At 33.5% G+C, this 26628-nt stretch overlaps 1 protein-coding gene across 3 annotated transcripts in view; it reads right to left on the reverse strand.

Moving 5' to 3' along the window:
- The window catches only part of NfI (Nuclear factor I), a 97608-nt gene extending 86476 nt beyond the window's left edge, over window positions 1-11132 (reverse strand). Inside the window, exon 1 of one of the 3 annotated variants that reach the window (XM_072546763.1) lies at window positions 10665-11131. In XM_072546763.1, coding sequence (XP_072402864.1) covers window positions 10665-10745 — 81 coding nt within the window. In that variant the 5' untranslated portion in view covers window positions 10746-11131. Of the gene's footprint in view, window positions 1-10605 lie in introns of all 3 variants that reach the window. The other 2 variants (XM_072546765.1, XM_072546766.1) reach the window with 2 other exon arrangements.
- Window positions 11133-26628: the final 15496 nt, after the last annotated feature.

Below are 26628 nucleotides of genomic sequence, written 5' to 3' on the forward strand. Positions count from 1 at the left end.
TTCCCAAAGGTTATGGGAACTATTTTTTTTTAATAATGTTTTTATAATTGGTACATTATAAGTGTAGATATCATATTCATTTGAGTAGCAGGCTGGTATGTCACTTGTGTTCATTGATGGTAAAAACTTTTTAACTTCTGTTAGAGCGTCAATCAAATATGTTGGATTTTTTCCCTTCCAATATCCTTGTTGATAACCATGATATTTTTTTAAGTCTAGAAGCATATTTAATAATGAGTGATTTGGAGTTGTGCTAATCTTTGCTATGTATTTCGTGGCAATCCATTTAAATCTATGGTGTAGATCGATAGTTGCACTTTCTGCTAAAATGACATTAGTGGGAGTAGATTTCATCATCCCATGTGTTGTTCTCAAAGCTTGGAATTGTATTCGGTTTAATTTCATAAAATTTTGTTGAGAGAAGTTATTAATTATACTAGCGCCATAATCTAATTGTGATTGTATCAAGCCATTATATATTAATTTTAGTGTTCTTGGGTCTGATCCCCACCATACTCTACAAAGAGCACGTATTATATTAATGCCCTTTTGGGCTTTATTAATCATGTTATCTATTTGGTCTGACCAATTTAGATTGTGCTTAAATATTATACCTAAATATTTTTTCGACAGAACATTAGGGATTATATAGTCATTAATTTTTATATCTGGTGGATTACTAATAGGACGGTTCATTTTAAACCACAAAGTCTCGCATTTTGATGAGGATAGTTTAAGATTATGTGTATCAAACCATTTGGATAATTCATATAGGATAAAGTTTACCTGATTTGCTATATGGTTAAAATTACTACCTTTTGTTAAGATAATTAGATCATCTGCATATGACAGAAGTACACAATTTTCAGGCATTATTGTGTATATATTTTTAAGATAAATATTGAATAATATTGGGCTTAAAGGTGAGCCTTGTATTAGACCTTGTGTAGTATGCGATGGTCCAACCATTTCGTGATAATGATTTTTAACATATATATATCGTACATCACTAACTCATAAGAGGTTAAGTTTTTTAAGTCTCTTAATTTCAGCTGTCATTTTTGCAAATGTGACAGCTGACAGCTTTTATAGATTTCTAAATTTCCAAGTGGCTAATGTAAAGCTGTGTAATATAGTAATATAATGTAATGGCTGTGTTGAGGATTCCAGAAATTACTAAAATATTTAAACTAGCGTCTCTTTAATCTTTTTTGACATACATAGTGATAATAATTTGAAGAAAAATATTATGCGTACATTTATGCTACACAGGCATATTATGAGGTTTAAAAAGCACATTATTTTATGTACCAAAATATGTTATGGTTCGGTTATTTAACATCTTGTATTTCTTACTGCCAACAATCGATTTACTTAAATATCGCTTAGAGATGTTTTAATGAAATTTTAACACATCGAAAAATACAAAACAAATGCGGAAAGTTGAAAACTGAGGAAATCCAGTACAAATCTATATTTAAAACAATACTAAAATATTTTATTTCAGTTTAACGCATTTATTTAAAGCGCATTAAAACTGTTAATTTACCGTAATATTTCAATAAAAAACATATTGGCATATGCAATACAATCGTTAAAAATATAATAACATCCACGATGAAAAAGAGGCGATGGGGAGAACAATATTTTCGTGCGAAATTATCTATACTTTGATCATTTCTGGTTATGTCCAGAAATGATCAAGGTATAGATCATTTTCGCACTCTAATTATTGTTGTTTTTCTAACATCATTGCACTCATTTTTATCTTCCAACCAGGTTTAGTAATGTTTTTGTTCATTTTATTTTCATTCAAACTTTACTTTCGAAATAAAACTCGTTAGAAATTCCCGATTAGAGAATGTGGCCTTTATATTGAGTTTTTACCATTTAAAAATTTAGAATTTATTTTCTCCAATCCAGATGAAAATAATTTTGTGAATAATAAATATATTTTCTTTGGTTTCTTTCGTTAACGTACGATTTGTCCTTGTATATTAGAACGATAAAACATATTTATTTTCTCTGTCAAAATGAGAGTATTTAATTGAATTTATCTATCTACTCCACTCTACAATTCGGTACTTTATTAGATCGTAAAGTTCTACAACTTCCGACGCGAGTTTTCTAGCCAATATACAGGGAGTGTCGCATAGACTGCACATTAGTTTTTGTATGGATTTGAAATCTGCAAATGCCCACTACTATAGAATTGTACCTAATCTACATGTCTTTACAGCTCACTATCACTTCCGGTGAAACCTCAAGCAGCCATTAGTTTTATTATTTTTTATTGGACCACCAATATATTATTCAATATATGTGGTCTATTTCTAGGCAATTTGGAATTAATAATCTGTGCAGGTATTATTCAGGGTTGCAATACATTGCCAGAATATGTTAAAAAACCTTGTAGCAATATCGGAGAGTTGTAACTTTTCCAGGTACAACTAACCCTACTCTGGTATATGCCCCTATAGCCGACAAATCAGACAAGATAAGTGAAGCATTAGGTGACTTAAACACCAAAATTATTAACAGTCAGTCTGGAAAATTCAGGAACTCCAAACCATATAGTGAGAAACCAAATAGATTACATTATGATTAATAAAAAAATGCCTTAACACACATAAAACATACTGAAATCAACTGAAGGACGAAAACAAAGTGTAAAATATCATTTACAGGCGAACTTGTATACCTTACGGATGACACATAGACACAAGTTACATAAAATCGCACAAGACATACAAGAGAAATTCCTCAAACCAAAAAAAATGAAAAAATAGTTGTGGATAACAAACCAATATTTTAGATATGATGGAGGAAAAGATGGAGAAAGTTCAAAGATCAGGGCCAAACATCATACAGAAGGATAGACAAAGAGACCAACAGAACAATGTGCAGAAATACAGCTACTGTAAGATAGATATGATTTGTTCAAAACGAATCCACACAAAATTTAAACAAGCTACAGAAGAGTGGGATGTTTGACTAACAACCAAGCAAACCACTATTAGGTATAGAAGAAAGACACTTGAAAATGATATGTGTAAATAACGTTTGCAGATGGACAACATAACACCCTTAACAACACAGAATACCAAACAGGTTTAAGCTACATGGAAGGCCCTAAACAACCGATGGAACCAATTTTAAGGAATGAACAAGCGGGCTTCGGACCAAACCGATCAGGCATAGACCAAATTAACGCAGTTAAAGTAATCGTGGAACAGTCACAGTAATTCAACCCTCCACTCTTGATGTGCTTGGACTTCAAGGGAGTCCTTGACACGCTCACATATATGGCCATATAGGAAGCACTAAAGGAAATGGGAATACTAGAAAAAATAATAAATCTCATCAAAGAACTCTATAGTAATACAGAAAGCCAAGTCCTTTCACAACGTCATAATATCAGACCCACTAGCTGGGTTACATGTAACTTTACTATTTAACATGGTACTGGACTCCGTATTAACAAAGGTAAATTGTAATAGAGGAATTTGCTGAGGATTGACAAACATACTGGAAAATCTAGATTACGCTGATGGTACAAGCCTCTTAGCACATACAAAACAGGACATGCAACCAAAAATATTACAACAGATTGCAAGAAGAATTAAAGGTTGGGCTAGAAATAACATCAACAAAAGCAAAGAAATGCGATATCAGCCTATTGTGATCAACAACAGGGAAATTAAGAGAGTGGAAGAATTTGTACATCTGGGCAGCATAATTGGCCATATTTGTAGTACAAAGCGTGATGTGCAGGAAAGAACTAATAAGCTGTAGTACTATATGGCTATGAAATGTGGAAGAAATCAGCACCCATAGTACACCAATTACTGTATAGCTCTATAAATAAAAACAAAATTTTTATCTACAGAGCTTTAAGAAAATTCTTCATATATTTTAGCCTAATCGAATCTCGAATGAAAAGGACCCTGGCACTTTTCTTATGTAAAAGTGAATTTAATTAAATTGGCTGAAACTTTGTAGATAGGTAGCTTTGGTCATGCTGATCAAAGTTATCAATGCGCCAAGACTCAAAAATCAATTGTTTCTGAGTTACAGACATTTTTTTTGAATAAGACATATTTGTAAAATATACAGAGTTTTAGTAAATACGTGCAACTCACTTCAGGTAGTATCTAATATCGGTATTTTATATCGATTTCCTCTCACTATACGTACCCAATAAAACAGTGCTTAAAAGTCATGCAATTCTCTATCTTTGTTATATTAGTGGTACTTTCTGTTATTGTTCTGGTTTAATGTTATTGTATTAGATAGTTCTTGAGAATTTATTAAAGGAATGAAAAGTACGTGTTAAGATCTTTTATTTTTTTTGCAAAAAAATTGCGCTTCATGTAAAAAATAGAAGAAACATTTTTTAACAAAAATTAAATAAAGAATTCAAAAATGAATTTTAATTTTAATAATCTCATTGGCATACCATTTTTTTAACAAATTAACACCATCACCCGTATGCGCGCCAATGATGAATATAAAATTCCTAATTGGATGTCAAAAATGCGCAATAACCAACTCTTAAAACTCACCAAATTTCATTTGCATATCTCAACCAGTTTCAGGGCAATAAATAAATTGTTAGTTCAACACCCCGTATCTCAGAAAAGAAAGCATTTGCGGTCATAAGTATATATATATATATATATATATATATATATATATATATATATATATATATATATATATATATATAAAGAAGCCAACTTCTTCATAAGTTTATCGAAGACGTTTCGCTTTATATTTCTAAAGCTTCATCAGTTCTCTAAAATACAACAGATGACATAGAGTTTATAAGAAATACAGATGTTAATAGTTTATAACTTACAACTCAATATGTATTATTATTTAATAATTTTTTTTTATTGAAAATTAACGTGCTCGGCAACAAACGCCACTTACACGGAAACGGTTACAAATGTAAAATTGTTACACTAAATTACAATAAATTACAAAAATACAAAAATATGTTATAGGCTACACACTGTTATAATACAATCAAAATTATATTTTATAATATAACTGAACGTCTCTGGGGAATTTTAGACTTGAGGTTATTTGATCCAAGTTATTGAGTATGTCTTTTAGACATAGTTAATAATTATATCGATGTTATTATATATATATATATATATATATATATATATATAATTATTTATTAGGTAAAATCACTCCCTGTAGTTAGTTTCACGTACTTACTAAAACTCTGTATATTTTAGAAATATGTATTATTAAAAAGGATCAAAAACCTTTGTAACTCAGAAAAACTTTATTTCTGAGTCTTGGCGCAATGATAACTTTTATTCAGCATGACCAAAGCTACCTTTTTGCAAAGATTCAGCCAATTTAACTGAAACCAATTTTATATAAGAAATTTGCCGGGGTCCTTTATGGAGTCAAACCAATCAAGAAAATGCCATAAAGCAAATAAGGCGAAGAAAATAAAGATAGCTGATTTACACACTTCGTAGACCCCCACATGACAATACCAGAACTACGCTGGATAGGGATCCTCAAGGATAACAGAAAGTAAGCAGACCTAAGAAAACTTGGAAAAGGACAACTGGACGAAGAAAAAGAAATGGGAAAATCCTGGCTTGAAATGAAAGCACCAGCGGGAAATAGAGTTAACTGGTAACAATATATATATAACATCGAATGAGCAACGAATATCTTTGAACTTTAATAAATGAGAATAATGAATTGGCAAAGGAACTAACAACCAAAATTGAAATTGCACGATTTATGAAAATGAAACAATTTTTTTGCAATAGAACTTTGAGTGTCGACATAAAAGTGTGCATGCTTAGATGTTACATATTTAGTATCCCTCTATACGGTCTAGAAGCAACCACTCTGACTAAAGCGATGATGAGAAAAGTGTAAGTTTTCGATACGTGGCTTTACAGAAGAATCCTGAGAATATCTTACGAAGAGAGTTACGAATGAAGGAGTTTTGTGAAGACTTTCAAAAGAAACAGAATTGAATAATGAAATTTACAGTACCTTGGCCACGTAATGGGATGAAGAACATAGCAGCTTCTGCAGAATAATTTGCAAGGAAAGATTTTAGGAAAGCGTAGCGTTAGAACGTGATAAATGTTATGGCTGCGCAATGCCAGAGAGTGGTTTAATTGCTCGTCTCACCAGCTTTTTAGAGCAGGACTGAACAGAGTTCAAATAATCATGATGATCGTTAACCGAAAAAAGATGAGATCTTAAGAAGAAGAAGAATATCAGTCAACGGAGTGCAACTAAACAACATTAGATATTCTGATGACACAGTAGTTTTCTTAATAATTTAAAAGGTTTAAAAGCAATAATGTCACGCATCTCAAATGTCGGTCATTCCCATTCAGAATTAGTCACCCAGAATTCCAAATTCGTCATTCAGAAAGTCGAAATCTATCTTTAAGTGTCATTATTTACCACTTAGAACTCTCCATTCTCATATATTAGATTTTTTCTACGTTATTGTACGAGTTGAGGATCAAATGCTTTCTGAAGCGTATTTAAGAAAGCTCGAAGCCTTCGTCTGGTGTTAGAGGCGCATCTTAAGAATTTCATGGGCGACTAATGTTGAAGTTATACGTAGAAAGGGGAATATGAGACCATTCATACCATCACTTTTATAACCGGACTATTCTGAATGGCTGCCAGCAAAATTGGCATAGCCATTTTGACAGAAAGAGGCAGAATCTTGTACATTAATAACTCACATTGTTACTGCCTGTGATCTATTACTACCGATACTGTGATCTTAGCCGAAAACATTGAAGATCTTCAGAGACTGGTGACCAGAATAGCAGAGTATGGACAAGAGTATGGTCTAACAATGAATGTCAAGAAGACGAAATTTATGAGAATATCGAAAACTCAAAGAAATAACGAGAATCTTCTAATAGACGGAACCAACGTCTAACAAGTGGACAAATGTGCATACCTAGGCACAATGATTAATTCCACAAATGATTACAATCAGGAGATCAAAATAAGAATAGAAAAGGCTAGAGCAAATTTCAACAAAATAAGAAGAGTGCTATGTACCAGGGATTTAAAACTGGAACTAAGAGTTAGGTTGGCGAGGTGCTATGTTTTTTCGACTTTATTTTATGGAATAGAATCTTGGACCTTGAATGCGACATCAATGAAAAAACTGGAATCATTCGAGCTGTGGGTGTACAGAAGAATTCTGAAAATACCATGGACAGAACACGTCACAAACAAAGAGGTTCTGGGAAGGATGAACAAAGAAATGGAAATTTTAAATACAATAAAAACAAGAAAATTAGAATATCTCGGACATATTACACGTGGAGAGAAATACACCTTGCTCTAACTGATTATGCAGGAAAAGATCCAAGGAAAGAGAAGCATAGGGAGGCGTAGAATGTCATGGCTGCGCAACCTGAGAGAGTGGTACGGATGTACATCAAATGAACTGGATTCAGAGCAGCCGTCTCAAAAGTCAGAATAGCTATGATGATTGCCGACCTCCGCCGCGGAGATGGCACTTGAAGAAGATTGTTACTGCCTACCATATTTAAGAGGAATGAACCAAAATTTTAATTAAAAATACGTTATATTTTATATTTCCATTTTTATCTCGAAAATCGCTCATAAAATGCCAATTAAAATAATCAATTTTCGATACAATACATATGAAATGCATAGATGGGTTTGACATATGAAATGTGTAGTATGAGATACTACAAAAAGACTCTCATCTAGGGATTCATCAATTTTTTACTGGAACTATTCTTAAATAAACAATCAAAACTTCAAACTCATTATTTTGCTTGTAACTTATTTAGAGATTTGACGTCAACAGACAACTTTTTTTGGGAAAAAAAATACACAAAATAAGATATGCTAAATTAAAATCGGTTAATAAACAAAATCGCGGTTTTTGAATATTGTTAATAACTTTTTTATTCTTTATTAAAATTTATTTAAATGTATCTGAACTTAAGGATCTTATCGTGTTTGAATTGTGTGCAAAAATAGGCCAGATCGGTTAAATAGTTTTTGCGAAATTAAATTTGTTTTCGAGATTTTTTGAAAAATGAGCTAATTTCTAAGGCCAGTCTAGATAATTTGACTAAATTTATCTCAATAATCCGGATCTTATTTTCTTTGTTAAGACGTATATTGATAACCTATTGAAAGAGTTTAAAAAAATAACACTTATGTACACAAAATAATTTAATAATTATTATTGGTTATTACCAATATTCAAAATCAACGATTTTTTTGTCAATTTTGCAATAACTTTCTTATTTGTCACCCGATTTTAATTTAGCAGATCTCAATTTGTGTATCTTTTTTATGAAAAAGGTGTCTGTTGACGTCAAATCTCTAAATGGACAAGTTTTTAAGTTATGTGCAAAATAATAAGTTTGGCGTTTTGATTGTTTGTTTAAAAATAGTTCCACTAAAAAATTGATGAATCCCTAGATGAGAGTCTTTTGTAGTATCTCATACTACACATTTCAATTGTCAAAGCCGTCTATACAGTTATGACTATTAGAGTTATTACTAACTTAATTCTAGTCTAGTCTGTAGTAGTGTTAAGACAGACTTTTTGAGTTTAAGCCAAAATTTTTCTTCGAAAGAAATTGATGCAAATCTTCGATATTATAAGGCACTTGAAGAAGAAGATACAAAATATGCGAACATTTTTCTTAAAATCTAAAAATACTATTATGTAGGGCAGTCTTTTATAAATAACACAACTGGCTACTTCCGGTTTTAGCGGAAGAGACAGCGAGCTCTAAATATTTTATATGTAGAGATCAGTTACAGTTTTGTGAAAGTTCAAACTGTCAGATTTCAGACTTCGTTATAGAATTATTCAGAGATAAATCTAAGGTGCAGTCTACATGTAACACTCTGTATAGTATGCAATGAAATGTGAAGATGCTGTAAAAAACGGTTGCTACATACTACGGTTAACTCTATTATCATCTAAATAGACCGTTAAAACATCCATCATAAATCCCAAAAGCTTTAAACTTTGATCATTTCTATAAATTATCATGAAATTTGATACTATACCGTACAGACCAAGAAGTTTACAAAAATTGTACGTGTAATTTAAAAATACACCAAAAAGTGATTATGGAACAATAATAAATGTTGTAAATGATAAATCACTATAGTTTTTATAATAAATACCTGGGAAAGTTTTATTTTCTATAAAAGCAAACATGAATTCATTAAAGCTACAACAAAAAGATTTATTAAAAGAAATATTTTGTCGCTATTAATAAAAATAAATATAAAACTTTAAAATTCACGTATTTAAATCATATCCCAGATGAAAAACTAGAATGTTAGCTTTATTATTAGGATATTAATTTGCCTCGACTAGATGTTAAGACGTTGGATTCTCAAATATTAAAAGATAACTATGAACAAAATTGCAGATGAAGAAGCAGCGTAATAATTGCATATGGAATTTTTAGCAAAGCATACATACTATTTATTCCTCGACTAACACAGTCACGAAAGCCTCAAGCCTGAAAAATCAATCAAATTTAAAATAATTATAAATGCACATCTTAAAATACACTGTATTTGATAATATTTCTCTATATTCTTCTATTGCTGAGCATAGTGGGAAGAAAATAATAGGACAAATGTTAAATTAAACTTATCTATCTAGAGAATAGAAATAAGTGAAATTGACAAAAAATTAACAGTAGAAACTTCGAGACAGTTGAAATGGATGTATTGGGATGGTCATTTAGGACTACGCAATAGAGAAGGTGGATGACCAATAGGAATAGGGTGATCTACAAGATACGTTATAGAGATATGTATAATGATTTCTATGATATAGATTGGTTTTCAAGAATACCACAAGCAGAGGGAAGAAATATAATTTTAAATCGCCGAGATCTAAAAAGAAATTAAATAATAGAATAGACGATAAACTCAAATGCCAATAGCGATTGGAACGACAAAACGATGTAGACAACTGTGCAAGATCTTTTAAACCCACGAAATGTCTCATCTATAAACGAAGAAGCATGTATGAGTGAACGTTTTTTAAAAATGGAAATATTTCAAAATGACAATAAATGATATTTTTTTAATAAAACTAATGAAATAACTTAAGAGAAAATTATGCAAACTATCTATGATTTCATTATAAATATAATCTTTTTTTTTTCATTTTTTTAATATATATAACCATAACCAAATTAATGAAGTTTTGAACTATTTAAAAAATAAAATACTTTTGTTGTTTATCGCAGTTGGATTTAGTAAAACAGTTTTATTTTTATTTGTGTTAGAAAGCATTCTTTCGAGTTTTTGTATGAGTTTAATTAAAGCCAAGGTGGGTTAAGGATGATGTTACAAAAATTAGTATCTAGTAGGTAGTTATTAATGAGGAATTGAGAAATTATTAAGGCTAAAGAAGTTAGGAGTGATTGAGCGTAACTTTGAGAGAAAAATTAATCAATCCTTAGTGAAAGAGACCATGCAGTTGTGAGAAAACCGACTGAGCCAGACACTGAACAGTATACGGAACATAATAACACTCATGTTAATCAGGTTAATTACATATCACGCATCGCGGATTGCGGCGTGGGGGAGAGGGGAGGATAGCAGCGGGTAGGCACCTGTCCCGTGGACGGGGTCTGCAGATATGAGGATACATCAGGTTCCACCATGCAGCTGCGCAGCGTGTCAGGGATGAACATTCCTCACAATTACGTCACCGTCACCGAATTGCGGGCGATTGCGAGAGTTTTTCCATCATTAGAGGCTGAAATTGTACAGTCCACTCTAACGCACAATCACTATTAAAAACAGTCAACTAAATCCGGTTTTCTCTTTCACTTGGTACAACGACGATTAGCAAATCATTATTCACAAACCTCAAAATTTGAAAATTTCGAACAACTGTAATCGTCATTGACCGAAGGAAAGAGATACACAAAACTCGCCGAGATTCACGTTCAAAATGCTATTAATACATAGATGTTCGTCGAGTCGCCACGACGCTTATATTTAGATTTCGGATCTCGACGTCGACGCCGCTAAGAATTACTAAAACGATGGTATTCCGAATGATGTTTAGGCCGTGGTGAATACATGTTAGCTTTCGTTGCAGGCAAAAGGCATGTGCTTTTCTCTTTCCTCCTTCTATGAGAACGTTGAGCATTCTGCGACGACGCGAATAGCGAATTTTCAACGCCGACTACGATTTTACTAACGATCGCAGCAATTCGTTGCCCTGCTCTTTACGCCCATCATCCGACGGCGTCGTCGGCATCGTCGTCTCCCCTGCAGTTGCACCAAAACTATTTAAACAGATTTACGTCTATTAACTCTCTTCTCTAATCCTAACCCTCTCCTTTGCTTCTGTCTACTCCGTTGTACTAACCGACTCAATACAGGGAAAACAAATTATATCACCCCAAAGACGCTAAAATTTAACTGTACTATTTAACGAGGAAAGGCGCCTAATATCGCTTACTTTTATTTCAAACGTGGTTTGGTTATAAAAGTCGTTTCTTATTCCGTTATATAAAAGTCGTTTAATTAAGATAATTATTCTATTTGTAGCAGAGGCGTAACCACCCGTGAGGTCCGTGGCAAATTTATTGAAAATCGTCACATTGTAATTTAATTTTAATAAATCAATGAAATCGTTACCCAACAGTATTATTGTGTCCCTTTTAGTTAAATATCTTATTTTCAAAAGCATACGTAGAGGAGAAGGTCCTGACATGAGCCCCCAATTCTGTTTTTTTTCAAATATTTTTTCTCTCTTTCATGATAGTTATGCGAAATTGCAGATATACTTAGATTGAACATTTATTAATAATACTGAACAGTAATTTCTTTAAAATAGCTTTCGGAAAAACATAATATTAAATATAATATAAATTTGGTGCAAATTTTAAAATTGCTCGGTGTTTTGAAAGAGAGGCGCTAAGAAGATGGGCTCCCAAGAAAAATCACACAAAAATTTTTATTTAACCACAAAGAAGTTCAGTAACTTAAAGTGTGTTTCCCAGCTCTTGAAGATAGTTCATGTGTCCATAAGTTACACATAAGGCATTGAATCCAAAGCTCTCCCTTTCTGTCTGCTTGAAATCATCCCTCACAAAATATGCATTCTGCTGATTTTGGATGTTTTTGATTTCTTTTGGATTTTTTTTTGCAATGTTGAACCCTCGTTTACTGAATTTTCAAGTGTTTTCTTACGTTATTAAGTTTTTTTATTAGAGTTTTAGCGAGAGAATTTTGTAAGTCAATTTTGTAAAGGTATGAGGTAATTATTTATGATTTTGAGCCTTTTCGTCCACGAATGGATGTTTTTTTAAAATTGGTGTGTGGGGTATTTCAAAAGGTGACACAAATCTTGGAGAAGTCTTCCTGGAGCATGACTTCAATGGTTCCATGGACTCTTTGTCAATAAATTTAGAGCAGGTAGACTGTGGTTCCATCAGCTTCTTTTACAGAGAATTTGTTGGTTCCAGCATCGGAGCTTCCTAAATGCGCTCATTTTCGGGTACAATCACGTTTAGCTATGTCATGTTACACGTTTTTCGGCTTCATATTTTTTTGGCTATAAAGTCTGTGTCAGAAAAAATGTTACGGGCAAAGGAATAAATTCCCGTTACTCTAAATCCATATCCGACTGTAACTTAAAAAATTCCTTGCCTAACAATTCGGATAAGTCAAATTGTGTGAGAGCGCGTTAATTTACACCAATCGAATTTCTTATTTCCTTGCTGTATTACGTCTTGAACCTGCCCATATAGGTTTTATCAAGAGCTTGAAGCTTATGTGTGGAATGAGAAGATAGGGAGATTATAGAAACAAAGTTTTCTCTTGTCAAATAAATCACTTCCAAATTTTTCGTGTAGCTATAATGGCCATTAAGTACTAGAAGAACAGGAGACCATTTTGTTTAATTCACAAAATTTATAAAATGTTTCATTCATTCTGTAAACAAGTTCTGTATCCAAGTATCCAACACAAGTATCCAACCACTTGGTGGAGCACCACTTAATAACTGGTCATTTCGATTTTTTCGGGAAAAAGTCAACATAGCTGGAACAAATTAAGCAGTACTCATTGCTACAATTAAAATTACAAGGGAACCACGTTTAGCAGTTATTGACGCAATTTGTGGTTTTGCTTTTCTTCCTACAACCTGTACAAATTTGCTCTGGAAAATTATTGACAATCCAGTTTTATCCACATTGAAAACTCTATGCGAAGAAAAATTATATTTCTCGTATTCGGTTTCTAAGTTGTTAAAAAACTCATGTAGGTTTGTTTTGTTGAATCCCAGAACTCTAGAAAAAGAAGTTCCAGTGAGTCTTCGAAGGGATCAGAATAAAAAAATGTATTCTATAAGTTAATGTGATGAGTTTAGGTGCTGTCTCCTGCAGTTAGAGAATCACTTGTCTATGATACGCGTCTGTTGGCCACCGTCGCTTTAATCTTCTGATAACTTGATCTTAAGATATTACGGAAATTTTTGGATTGGAGCTTCTCAACAGAGAGAAAGAATTCAGAACATTCTATAAGAAAGTTAACATCAACAGAAAAGAATTCAAGGCAAACACAAATAAATGTAGAAGTTTGAATGGCGATCTATTAACAACAAGAACAGACGTACTAACCGATGGACGGAATATTTTAACCAGATACTTAATATAGAGAAAGAAGAAGAAAACCCGGAAGACGAAAGCTGTGAGGTAAGCGGAGCAGACGAGAGGGAGGAGGATCCACTAACGATCCTGGAAGTTAAAGACGCTGTAAACAAACTAGCCAGAAACAAATCACCCGGAATAGATAATCTCACAGCGGAATTATATAAAGAAGGTGGCCACGATATCATAATAAGCGCTTTTATAAGCGCTACAGCAGCTTATAAAAGAAATATGGATACAGAAGTCCCTTCCCAGTTATTAAAATATTGGAATACTTTGCACCATACACAAAAAGGGAGATATCTTTGAATGCTCTAACCGTCGAGGAATTACGCACCTAAATGCAGCGTATAAAATATTCTCCAATATACTATGCTATCGTATCGCACCATATGCAGAGCGAATAATAGGACAATACCAGGCTGATTTCAGAGGTGGTAAATCAACAATTCATCAGATTTCAACCCTGATACAAATTCTAGAGAAAACACCGGAATACGGTGTAGATACGCACCACATATTTATAGACTACAAGGCAGCGTACGACTCTGTAAATAGAAGAGAATTGTTTAGAGCAATAATAGACCTAGGAGTACCAAATCAGTTGGTAAGTCTAACCAAACTAACACTTGAAAAAGTTGAATGCAGAGTACGAATCCAGGGGGAACTCTCCGAACCTTTTAAAACAAATAACGGGCTACGTCAGGGAGACCCACTCTCCTGTATACTATTCAATCTAGCTCTGGAAAAAGTAATACCTACATCACAAAACACAACTACCGGTTCCATATATAACAAATCTGTGCAAATCCTAGCATATGCTGATGATATCAATACTGTTGGGAGAACGAAAAACGCAGCACGAGAGGCGTACGTAGCACTAAAGGAAGCGGCTACAAAAATGGGTTTTATAATAAACACCTTCTTCTTAAAGTGCCTATCCGTTCCGGATGTTGGCGATCATCACGGCTATCTTTACTTTATTTATTGCAGCGCGGAACAGTTCAGTGGTAGTCGTGTTATACCACTTTCGTAAATTTTGAAGCCAGGAAATGCGTCTTCTTCCCGGTCCTCTCTTACCATTTACTAAACACCAATAAAACGAAATACGGCCACTTGTTGTAGAAAACGACGTCACCGAAGCAGTTAACGAATTTGTATACCTGGGAACGCTCATCAATACTGAAAATGACACTACCACATAGATAAACCGCAGAATATGCACGGCTAATAGATGCTATTTTGGGCTTAATCTCCTTTTTAAATCTAAAGTGAAACTCTACAAAACAATAATACGCCCTGTCCTAACATATGGTTCAGAAACCTGGACTTTAACAAAAAACAATGAAAACATGTTAGGATGTTTCGAAAGAAAAATACTAAGGCGAATCTATGGAGCGGTAAATGAACATGGTGTCTGGAGAAGACGATACAACTTCGAACTCTATAGTATATACCAGGAACCAGATATCGTAAAACACATTAAGATAGGACGTCTGAGGTGGGTAGGCCATGTACTGCGGATGGAGCAAACCGACCCAGCTAGATACCCTCCTTGATAGACCTATTGGTCAAAGAAGAAGAGGAAGACACAGTACAAGATTCCTAGATAACGTAGATCAAGATATGAGAAATATGGAAATACGTGCTTGGCGGAGGAAGGCGATGGATAGGGACGACTGGAAAATAATTCTTGGGGAGGCTAGGACCCACACAGGGTTGTAAAGCCAAAAAGATGATTATTGGATTGGAGTGTGTGTTCACTTTTTGAATGTATTGTAATTTCTTTTATTGTTAAGATCCTCATAGATCCTCTGGTTGGTTACGTACCAAGGTGCATCAACAATTGCTCTTTAGATTTTTTATTGACATCTTTCCATTATAGCAATATTGGATTTACAACTACAGCACCTCATCTCTATGCTATACTTTTGTATTGGAAAAAGTATTGATTTGATAACTGTTTTATAAATTAAAATATTAATATTTATTGACAGCTTAGAGTTTTTTCCAATTAACCAATTTATATCTTTTTGTCTTCGTTGTATTTGTTTTCTTTTTTTATGCTGAGGTGTTCTTCCAACACAAGGTTTGCTCCAGGCGTAGCCCAAGATATTTGGTTGTTTTAGTCCTGGATATTTCCTCATTGTTAATATATATATATAGAAGGTGGTGTTTGTGGTGGTAAAGTGAAAGTTATATGGGTTGACTTGCTTTCATCATTTATCTTTATTTTCCATTGTTCCAGCCAGTTTTCAAGCTCATACAAGTAGTCTTGGAGTTGTTGTGTAGCTATGTTAATGTGTTTATGACTTGTGAGTGCCACTGTGTCATCTGCAAGCATTCCAATTGTTACGGTATATGAAGTTGGTAGATCAGACGTATTTAATAAATATAATAGAGGTCCCAGGATGTTGCCTTGCGAAATTTCCGCCTTAAGGAGATGCATTTTGAATATTTCTCCATTTATTTTGAACTGCCGGTTTTCCAAATATAATGTAGGTATTAGAAAGAATGGTGATAATGTTTGTTTAATTTTAATGTTGTTAAATGTTAAATGTTAATGTTGTTAAACTTTATCAAAAGCTTGACTTACATCTAGTGATATTATTGGGTATTATTTGGTTTCTTCTAATGCGCCTGTAAAGTCTGGATATATTCTTTTTATTAAAAGTTTTTCTAGTAATTTGGAGATTGTTGATAACAGACTGATAGGTCGATAAGATGAGACTTCACTGCGATCCTTTCCAGGATTTGGGAATAAAAGTATTTCTGCAATTTGTAGATTATAAGACCAATAATTACAACTTAATATTGCGTTAAATATATATGTAAGGATTACTGTACCCTTTTTGAGGAATTATTTTAGGATTTTTGGTGTAATTGGGTAAATTCCTGGTGGCTTTTTGACATTCAGTAGCAATATTTCTTCTTTAAGTTCTTTTGGCGTTGTTAGTCTTATTGGCTTACTAATGGTTGTTCTGAATTTAAATAAACAATCATTTCTTGAACTTTTTCATTGTTATGTGGTTGGAATACTGTTGCTAAATGTTCAGTAAATAATTCTGATTTTTCTTTATCGTTTCTTGCTCATTGGTTCTGTGTCTGTCGTTTTTCGTACTGCTGACGATCTTGTTTTAGGTGTTATGGCTGATTTGATTGTATTCCGTATTGAATGGTCGTATCAATTAAGCTGTGTTACGTACTTTTTGACTGATTCTTCTCTTGCAATTTTTAGTTGTGTTTTTAAATTATTAGTTAAGTGATTGTAAAACGTTTTATCCGCTGGATTCCGACTTTGTTGCCATTAGGGATATTACAAAGTTGAAAAGTTTAATACTGTGTTAGGAGCTTATGAAGGTACACGATTGAAAACTGTAGGGTAAATTACTCTAAATTGTAAGAGATAAGATAGGAATTATAATTTAGAATTTGTAGTTGTAGATTTAAAAGTTCAGCCAATTTTGGGTTTAAAAACATGTTATTCTTTTGACTTAATTAAAGAAACACAGAGTGTGAATGTTGATGAGGAACATACTAATAAGGAACAATTATTACTAGAGTATAAAGATGTATTTGGGGGAATGGGATAATAGAAAAATTATATCCAAAATAACAGAACCATGTGAATGGGTTAATAATAAGTTATAGTTGAGAAGTCAGATGCTTCACTGCGTCTGTGTCTAGACCCTCAAGAGCTTAATAAATATATTGTTTGGGAATATTTTGAGATCCCTAGTTTAGAGGAAATGAGTTTCAAAATGTCAGAAAAACAATATTTTTTAAAATTGGACTTTAACGACGGCTTTTATCAAGTTAAATTAGATAAAAAATCTAGTTCCTTAACAACATTTCCAACATTAACAACTCCATTTGGGTGTAACAAATTTCTTAGATTATCATTCGGTCTAAATCTGGCCCCAGAATACTTTCAAAAATTAAATTTTAAAAATTTTGGAGACATTGAAAGTGTTATATATGTTGACGATCTATTAATTGCGTCTGATTCCATGGAGGAGCATGACAAAACACTTAAAAAGTGTTTGATAGAACTAAGGAAAAGGGTGTAAAGTTTAAGAAATCAAAATTTCAGTTTGAACAGCTGGCAGTGAAATATATGTGGTGTATTTTTAGTGAAGATGGTATGAAAATAGATATTGAAAGATTGAGGGCTATAAACGATCTAAAAATTCCGTTAAACAAGAAAGAGCTACAAAACTGCTGGATGTGGTAAATTATGTAAGAAAGTTTGTTCCGAAATTGGGTGAGATTGCAAGCCCACTGTATCTTCTCTTCTTCTTCAGATCACATTTTCCATTAATTCTCTATTTCTTGCAATATGTATCAGAGATTGTATGTCGTTAATCCCTGTCCATTGCCATGTTTTGGAGCCAGGACATTTTCGTGCGTCCCATTCCTCTCTTGCCTTCAATTTTACCCTCAATTATAAGTTGGAGGAACTGGTATTTTTCATTTCGCATGATGTGACCTAGATACGCCGTTTTCCTTTTCTTGATGGTTTCGAAAAGTTGGCGTTCTTGGTTTATTCTTTTAAGGACATCTATATTTGTGATTTTCGCTGTCCATGGTATTTTTAGGATACGGCGATAGAACCACATTTCAAAAGCTTCTAATCTGTTTATATCCCTCGTTTTGAGTGTCCAGCCCTCTATGCCATATAGCAGCACTGACCACACGTAGCACTTAGTAAACCTTAGTCTCAGTTGAAGATCGAATTCTGAACAAGTCAGTACCTTCTTGAATTTTACGAAAGCTTGTCGAGCTTGCTCAATGCGACATTTTACTTCCCTGTCCGATGCCCAGCCTTCAAAAAGCCACGATCCCAGGTATTTAAATTTACTTACTCTTTCAATGGACTTAGTATTCAGTGTTATGGTGGAGTTTTCAAGTGCATCCAAGTTTCTGGAGATGATCTAAATTTGGTTTTTTTCGTATTGATCTCTAATCCCATTCGCTTACTGTATTCTCCGATTATAGTGACAAGTTGTTGAAGATCGACTATGTTGTCACAAATTAAGACACCATCATCAGCATATCGTATGTTGTTGATCAATACTCCATTCACTTTGATTCCCATCTTTGCATCCTCCAAAGACTCTTGAAATATGGCTTCCGAATAAATGTTAAATAAAAGAGGGGAAAGCACACATGCCTGTCGAACGCCCCTTCTTATATATATATATATATATATATATATATATATATATATATATATATATATATATATATATATGGGTTTGGATATAGAATTGTCTATTTTTAACTGTGCCACTGTATCAGTTACTAAAAAAGAATGTTATTTTTCAGTGGCTTCACGGTAAAGCACTGGAAGAGATAAAACAGGAACTTGCTAAAAATATATCTCTAAAGCATTTTGATTCTAGTTAAGATATTGTAATTCAAATAGAAACGTCCCAGTTTGGTTTGGGATGTTGTTTAATGCAAGATGGGAGACTTGTTGCTTATGCTTCTAGAGGTTTAACAAGTAGTACTGAGGAAAATTATGCTGTCACAGAGAAATAGTTATTAGCTGTAGTATTTGATGTCAAAAAATTCACAATTGTATTTATGGCCGCTTTGTAGAATTCATGACAGATCACAAACCTAATGTAAGTATCATGGGTAAGCAAATAAGTCAAATTAGTTCTCCTAAGTTGCAATGGCTAAAACTGAAGATATTAAAATATAATATACAAATTCAGTATGTACCTGGTAAATATTTACATTTTGCTGATTATCTGTCTAGAAATGTAAGTGGTGAAACTGAAGAAAATGATGCTGATATGAGTGAAAAACGTCAGATAATATCATTAATGGGAAAAGACGAAAATCAAATCACAACTAGAGAAAACATACTGACACGAATAGAAGAATTTTACACAGAACTTTACAGAACACATCAACAAGATGATGAGATGAGACCAGCACGGAAATTAATAAAAAATGTTGTATCAGAAATAATGCCAAAAGTAACAATTTCAGAGGTAACTACAGCATTGGAAAACATGAAGAGAAATAAAGCTGCAGGAGAAGATAGTATTATCACAGATGTGATATTAGAAGGAGGTAAGGAACTAATTGCAATTGTAACTAAGCTTGTGGACAGTTGTTTACATCAGGGCAAAGTCCCTAAGAGCTGGAACAACTCTAAAGTAATCTTATTACACAAGAAAGGTGATAGTCGAAAATTGGAAAACTATAGACCCATCAGCCTACTGTCACACCTGTTTAAAATACTCACCAAAGTCATAACTACTAGACTAACAAGGAAATTAGACGAATACCAATCATATGAACAGGCAGGTTTTAGAAAAGGCTATTCAACTTCCGATCACCTGTTAACCACAAAAATATTAATAGAAAAATGTAACGAATACAAGTTTCCAGTTTTCCTAGCATTTGTAGACTACGAAAAAGCTTTCGATACCATAAAATACACGGCCGTAATAAACGCAATGCAAAATTGTAGAATAGACAGCAGATACCTATATTAACTTAATAAAAGAAACTATGAACCAAGCTACAGCTACATACTACGTAAATGAAAATGAACACATGAACCCTGTACCATTAAACAGGGGAGTCAAACAGGGAGATACTTTATCACCCAAACTGTTCACCTTAGTTTTGGAGGACGTTTTTAAAAACCTAAATTGGAAATATAAGGGAATAAACATCAATGGCCGCTACCTCAGTAATCTACGATTTGCAGATGACATAATCCTGATAGCTACTGACCTACAAGAAATGCAAACCATGCTTTTAGAACTACATACCGAATCTTTTAAAATAGGACTAAAAATGAATTTAAACAAAACAAAAGTCATGTACTCCGAAGACACCGTGACAATAATAAATGATAAAGTTATAGAAAAAGTTGAAGAATATATATACTTAGGACAAAAAATAATACTAAATAGGGAAATTCAAACTGAAGAAATAAAAAGAAGAAGAAAGTTAGCTTCGGCAGTATTCGGTAAACTGAACTATATACTCAGAAATCAACAAATTCAATTACATCTTAGATCTAAAGTTTTTGATGCATGCATTATTCCGATATTAACTTATGCAGCACAAACATGGACAATCACAAAAAAGAATATGAATATACTTAGAGTCATTCAACACGCGATGGAAAGAGCAATGCTAGGTATATCACTTAAGGACAAGAAAACAAACACATGGATAAGACAGAAAACCAAAGTCACCGATGTGGTGCAAAAATCATTAAAGTTGAAATGGGAACACGCTGGACATGTAGCGATCTAAACAAATGGCACAGATCAATTTTAACCTGGAGACCATACCAACACAAAAGACCCAGAGGCAGACCTCCTATGAGATGAACAGATGATCTGAAAAGGACTGCCGGGAAAAATTGGCTACAAGTAGCGTACAATAAAAAACAATGGAAAGGAAGACTTGAAGAGGCTTATGTTCAGATGTGGACGTGAATGGCTAGACGAAGAAGAAGAAGAAGAAGATGAGTGAAATGGTGTATTCATTAGAAAAGCATTTAAGAATGAGTGATATTAGAAAGATTCAGTTTAAAACAGAAACAGTAAAGATAATGTATTAAGTAAAGTTATTGAGTGTTGTCTGAGTGGATGGAAGAATATAAAGTATGAAGGAGGGATAAAAGTTTTTCACAAACGAAGGAGAGATGAAAGTTTTTTTTGCGAAAAGAGATGCTTAAAATTGTACATGATGGTCATTTTGGTATAAATCGTACAAAAGATCGAGCAAAAGATATCTTATTTTGGCCAGGGATGACTATGGATATTGCGAATGAGATAAAGAGTTGTAAAATTGGTAAAGTCTAAATATGCAAATAGTAAAGGGCCATTAATATCTCATGATGTCCCAGAACTGCCATTTCAAAAATTGGGTGATGTTATTATGGAGCATGGTGGCAAAGTTTATTTGGTTGTTGATTTGATTATTTAACAAAGTGACTAGACATAATCGCTATAAGAGGTAAACAATCGTCCGATGGTATAAATGCACTTAAGCAAATATTTGCAACACATGGTATACCAGATGTAATTATATGCCTTTTGAATCATACGAATGCAAAAAGTTTGCAGATAAATTTGAGTTTAAATTTCAAACTAGTAGTCCCCATTACCCTCGATCGATTGGTTTAGCTGAGAGGTTTGTACAGATATCTTTTTTTTTCTTTTTTTTTAATTTTTCAAGTATTTCTGTTTTTATTTCTGTCCTGTTTGGACAATAATCAAATTTGATACTTCAATCACAGAAATTACCATGAGCGAAGAATACCATGGTAAGAGAGGACCGGGAAGAAGACGCATTTCCTGGCTTGTGGTATAACACGACTACCACTGAACTGTTCCGCGCTGCAATAAACAAAGTAAAGATAGCCGTGATGATCGCCAACATCCGGAACGGATAGACACTTTAAGAAGAAGAAGAAAAATACCTGCCAGTGCTGGTACCTTCCTTATTAAATTTAACTAAAAATAATATTAAAAAAAATTTTTTTTCTTATATTCTAAACAATTTACTTATGAAAATCTATCTGGTAAGTTTAAGGGTTTGTGTCTCTTAAGTCTTCTCACTTCCCTGCTGTTGTCCAGTAGGTTTACTGCACTAGAATTTGGATGAATATCTAACCGCTTTAAATGCCTATCACTTTTTTATTTCTTCGCGTATAACACTCACTGAGAGATCACGATGTATGACTTCATTAGGGACGTAGTATGGTGCATTAACAATCTGCCTAAGGACCTTCGATTGGAACCTCTGTAGGATTTCAATATTAGATTCGCTTGCACACCCCCACAGTTGAATGCCATAGGTCTAGATGGATACACTAATAATTTATTTTCTAGTGATAGTTCAGATCTTGTTTCAAGTAGCCAGTAAAGTTGTCTTAATTTTAGTCCGAGTTGTTTTCGTTTATTGAAGATGTGGTTTCTCCAAGTAAGTTGTTTATCAAGATGAATACCAAGGTATTTTGCACTATTGGATTGCAGTATAATATACTGCAATCAAGATATTATCTTGATTGTTTAGTTGTACAGGTGGACATGTCAGACGTTAAGTTATAAAATTTACATGGTTTCATTAACCTTGATTCGCCATTTTCTTAACCACATCTGAATGGTGTTTAAGTGGACTTGTAACCTTCTAGATGCTTCGATCGAATTTGTGTACGACGAGAGGATGACGGTGTCATCAGCAAATGTTGCCAAGGAACACTGATCAGAAGTGGGTAGGTCGGTCGTGTATAATAGATATAAGAATGGACCAAGCACACTACCTTGAGTTATGCCAGAGTTTATAGGTATCAATGCTGTTACTATCGTACCGTATTTTATCTGTCTGTCTGTTATGTACGATTTAAATATCCTATAGTATTCAAATGGTAGTTGTTGTTTAATTTTATACAGCAAGCCTGTATTCCACACTTTATCAATGTGCAGATATGTACAGATATGTAAAAATATTTTTAGAAAATCAGATGAAATGTGGGTTGCTCTAATGAGCTATCGTAATACTCCTATCACTGGTCTCAAGAGCTAAACTTTTATTTGGAAAACTAAAAACTAATTTACCAATTGTTGAAGAGCAAAGTAATTAATTCAAAGAAGTTAGGTCAAAATTAGAAGAAATAATACTTGTAAGAAATATTATGATAGGCAGACGAGGAATAGGCCTGAATATAAGCAAGGTGAAAATATTGTATACAAAGACAATAAGCAATGGAGTCCGACTGTTATAGTCAATAACCATGAGTCTCCAAGGTACTATTTGATTGATACTGGAAAAATAGCTATCATTTGCGTAAATCAAAAATTGATCATGATATTAAACAAACTCTAAATTTAAGTAACAACAATGCTGTGCCATCTGTGACTAAGTCGATAAATCAAAAATAAAAACTGTTCAGTATGGCCATTTTAAATATTTTAGTAGTTTTTAAGAGTAAAAATTTAACTTCAGTTTCGTTTTCGTATAAATTGGTGGATAAATGGCAAAAGGAAGGAAGGAAGATCATGCATAGACCACATATACACACTGGAACACCTGTGGAAAAGAAAAAATCAAAAAATAGAGATATATATTTGGCATTTGTGGACCTGAGAAAGGCTTATGTCTCTGTACCAAGGTCAGAACTATGGGAGGCAATGTACAAATTAGAAATACAGACGGAACTCATAGAAGCTACAAAAGCTCTGTATAAAGAAAATAAAGTGTCCATTAAAATGGGAACAAGAATCATAGGAGACATCAGAACAAAAGGGCTCCTACAGGGTTGTTCCACATTTCCAACCCTATTCAAAATATACTTAGAGAAAGCCTTGACTACATGGAAAAGAAAATGCGAAGGCATGAGAGTACCGGTACGGAACGAATACCTATATACGTTAAGCTTTGCAGACGATCAAGTAGTGATTGCACAAGACCAAGACGACCTCAGCTACATGATGAAGAAACTACAAGAAGAATATACCAAGGCTGCCCTAGATATTAACCTCGCGAAAACAGAGTACCTATCTACAAGTGAAGAAGACATAGAAGATCTACAGATTGATGACAACGTAACAATCAAAGGAAAGGATAAATTCAAATACCTGGGGTTTATAATCACGAAAAGGGCAACAAGAGAGGAAGAAATTATACAAAGATTAGGACAAACAAGAACAGCAATCCGACAACTTAACTCAGTATGGTGGGATAGACACCTAAATATAAAGACAAAAACATAGATTTATAAAACATTAGTGCGAAGTATTGTGACGTGGGGCTGAAAATTGGATCATAAACAAGAAAAACAGCAGTAAGATAGTATCAACAGAGATGAAATGCCTGCGAAGATGCTGCAGAGTAACAAGAATGGATAGGAGAAGTAATGAAATAAAGCAAAGAACATCAATAGAAACAGACAATAGAAACGAAGTAGTAGACGACGCCATGAGTAAAAGAGGCCTAAACGATGGAGAATGGGACAACAAAGAGAGATGGAAACGGTTGAGCGTGGGGAAGGCAGTGAATACTGTAGAATCCCTGAATATATATGGTGGGTAATCATGCAACAAATGACGTACATGAGCTGTGAGTATATCACTTACGATTTAAAAAAAATCTAACTTACCCACTTATTCACGCCAAATTTCTGTGTTCTTATCGAGTTACCGACTTATTGTACTTAGTGTAAATTTCCAGGACAAAAAATTAAACATTTTTTTACACTTTATTTCCTAATAACACTCAATATCAACTCTAATTGAAAAAGGAAACTAAAAAACTACAGATTATCTGCATCAAACTCTTCCAAATCGTGGTCCTAGTCTTGCATATCTGTAGTCGGCAAATTTCGGTAACAAATTATGAAAAACTTCATCGATGAGCGGCAAAAGATCACGTAAGTCTTTCTTTTTCTCCTTACTAATTGGCAGAAGCTTGTCTGTAATTTGAAGCAATGTGCTTGGTACAACACGTTTTCCTCTTCTTCGGAAATTTACAGATTTAAAAGGATTGAAGACGTCTAAAATATATTTATATTGCACTATTCCAATTTCACTATTATACTGGAACAACTGCACTGGCTGTTACAAGAACTTCTCTCCATCGGTGTTAACTTTTTTAACAATGAATGCTCCTTTTCCTAGACTGCTGAAATCCAAAAAATCTTCTTGTTTCATTACCACTACTTTGAATGGTTTCTTCCTTTTGCAGGATCTTACCATCTGATACTAGTCATTAGGGTGATTGATTCTCGTGTGTGTTCTCTTCTTTTCTTTCTCTATAAGAGCATGATCTGTATCTGCATACTCCATGTGACTATGCCCACTGACTAAAAACTTGTGATTTATAATTTTGAGATTTGGGAGTTTTGTGAAATCGGAAGTGAACATGAAAGCGACTTCCTGGTTATTATTTTGGCCTTCGCATGTATGTGAGTAGAAAGTTACTTCTTCCACATCATGAAGTTCCAATAAAAGGCGGTAAATACAAAACGCTATCTGATTTTCACCTCTTCGTGAACGGGTAAGGTTAAACGTCCACAGTTGACGCTTATAACACAGTGTATAAAACAGTTTTCGCTGTTAAAAAGAAGGTTGGAAGGCACTGTTAAAGATCAAAAGTGTATGCTCTTTTTTTAGTGCCTGAAGAAGCAACCTCCTTATCTACCTGTTTTACCTTGTAGGAATCGTCTGCGAGCTGATGGTGTTTATCCCTTTCTTGTCTGAAATTCTCTTTCTCCTCTTCCTCCTCAAGAACTTGTAATTTTGTTTTGAAAATATCCCGTTTAGAACAAGTATCTGTTTAGGTTGTTTTTGATGCAAAGTTCAAACTGTAGAAGCAGTTCTTGTACAATATTAATGAGACGGGTTTATCTACTGTTTTTTGTACATTTCATACATTTTTGGAATAGATAAGTCACTAGACAAGTACTTTTTAGATGTCCTATTTCTGCAATAGCGGCTTTCATATTTAGGAAATGACAGAATGTGATCTTTGACGTTTTGAATTTCTCACGCAGAGCGTTTATTACCTGAAGGCGTAATTCCAGAAAATGCATTTTTTTTTTCACCCACTATCTCAATAAATCCTTTAGTTTCAGCAAGGGTTGCAATGAAGTAAGTTTTAGAAATTGGCTTTTGTATATGAGAAATAATGATGCTATATTTATATGAACATTCTCTTTGTTTTTTTCTTGGTCCTAGCTTTTCTGTTTTCTTTGGATTTATGTTAATTTGAGAAGCAATATAGTTGGCCCTTCTATCCCGACTTCCGAAGTTCCAATAATTTTGAAAACAGTTACCCTGGTCTTCATCTAAAAACCTTTCTTTATATTTTTTACGACATGCTTTTAATGGCCTCATATTTCTAGGTTTCACGACCTTTCATTTTCAGT

The sequence above is a fragment of the Diabrotica undecimpunctata genome, chromosome 10 (genome assembly GCF_040954645.1).
Source record: "Diabrotica undecimpunctata isolate CICGRU chromosome 10, icDiaUnde3, whole genome shotgun sequence".
Taxonomy (NCBI): Eukaryota; Metazoa; Arthropoda; class Insecta; order Coleoptera; family Chrysomelidae; genus Diabrotica; species Diabrotica undecimpunctata.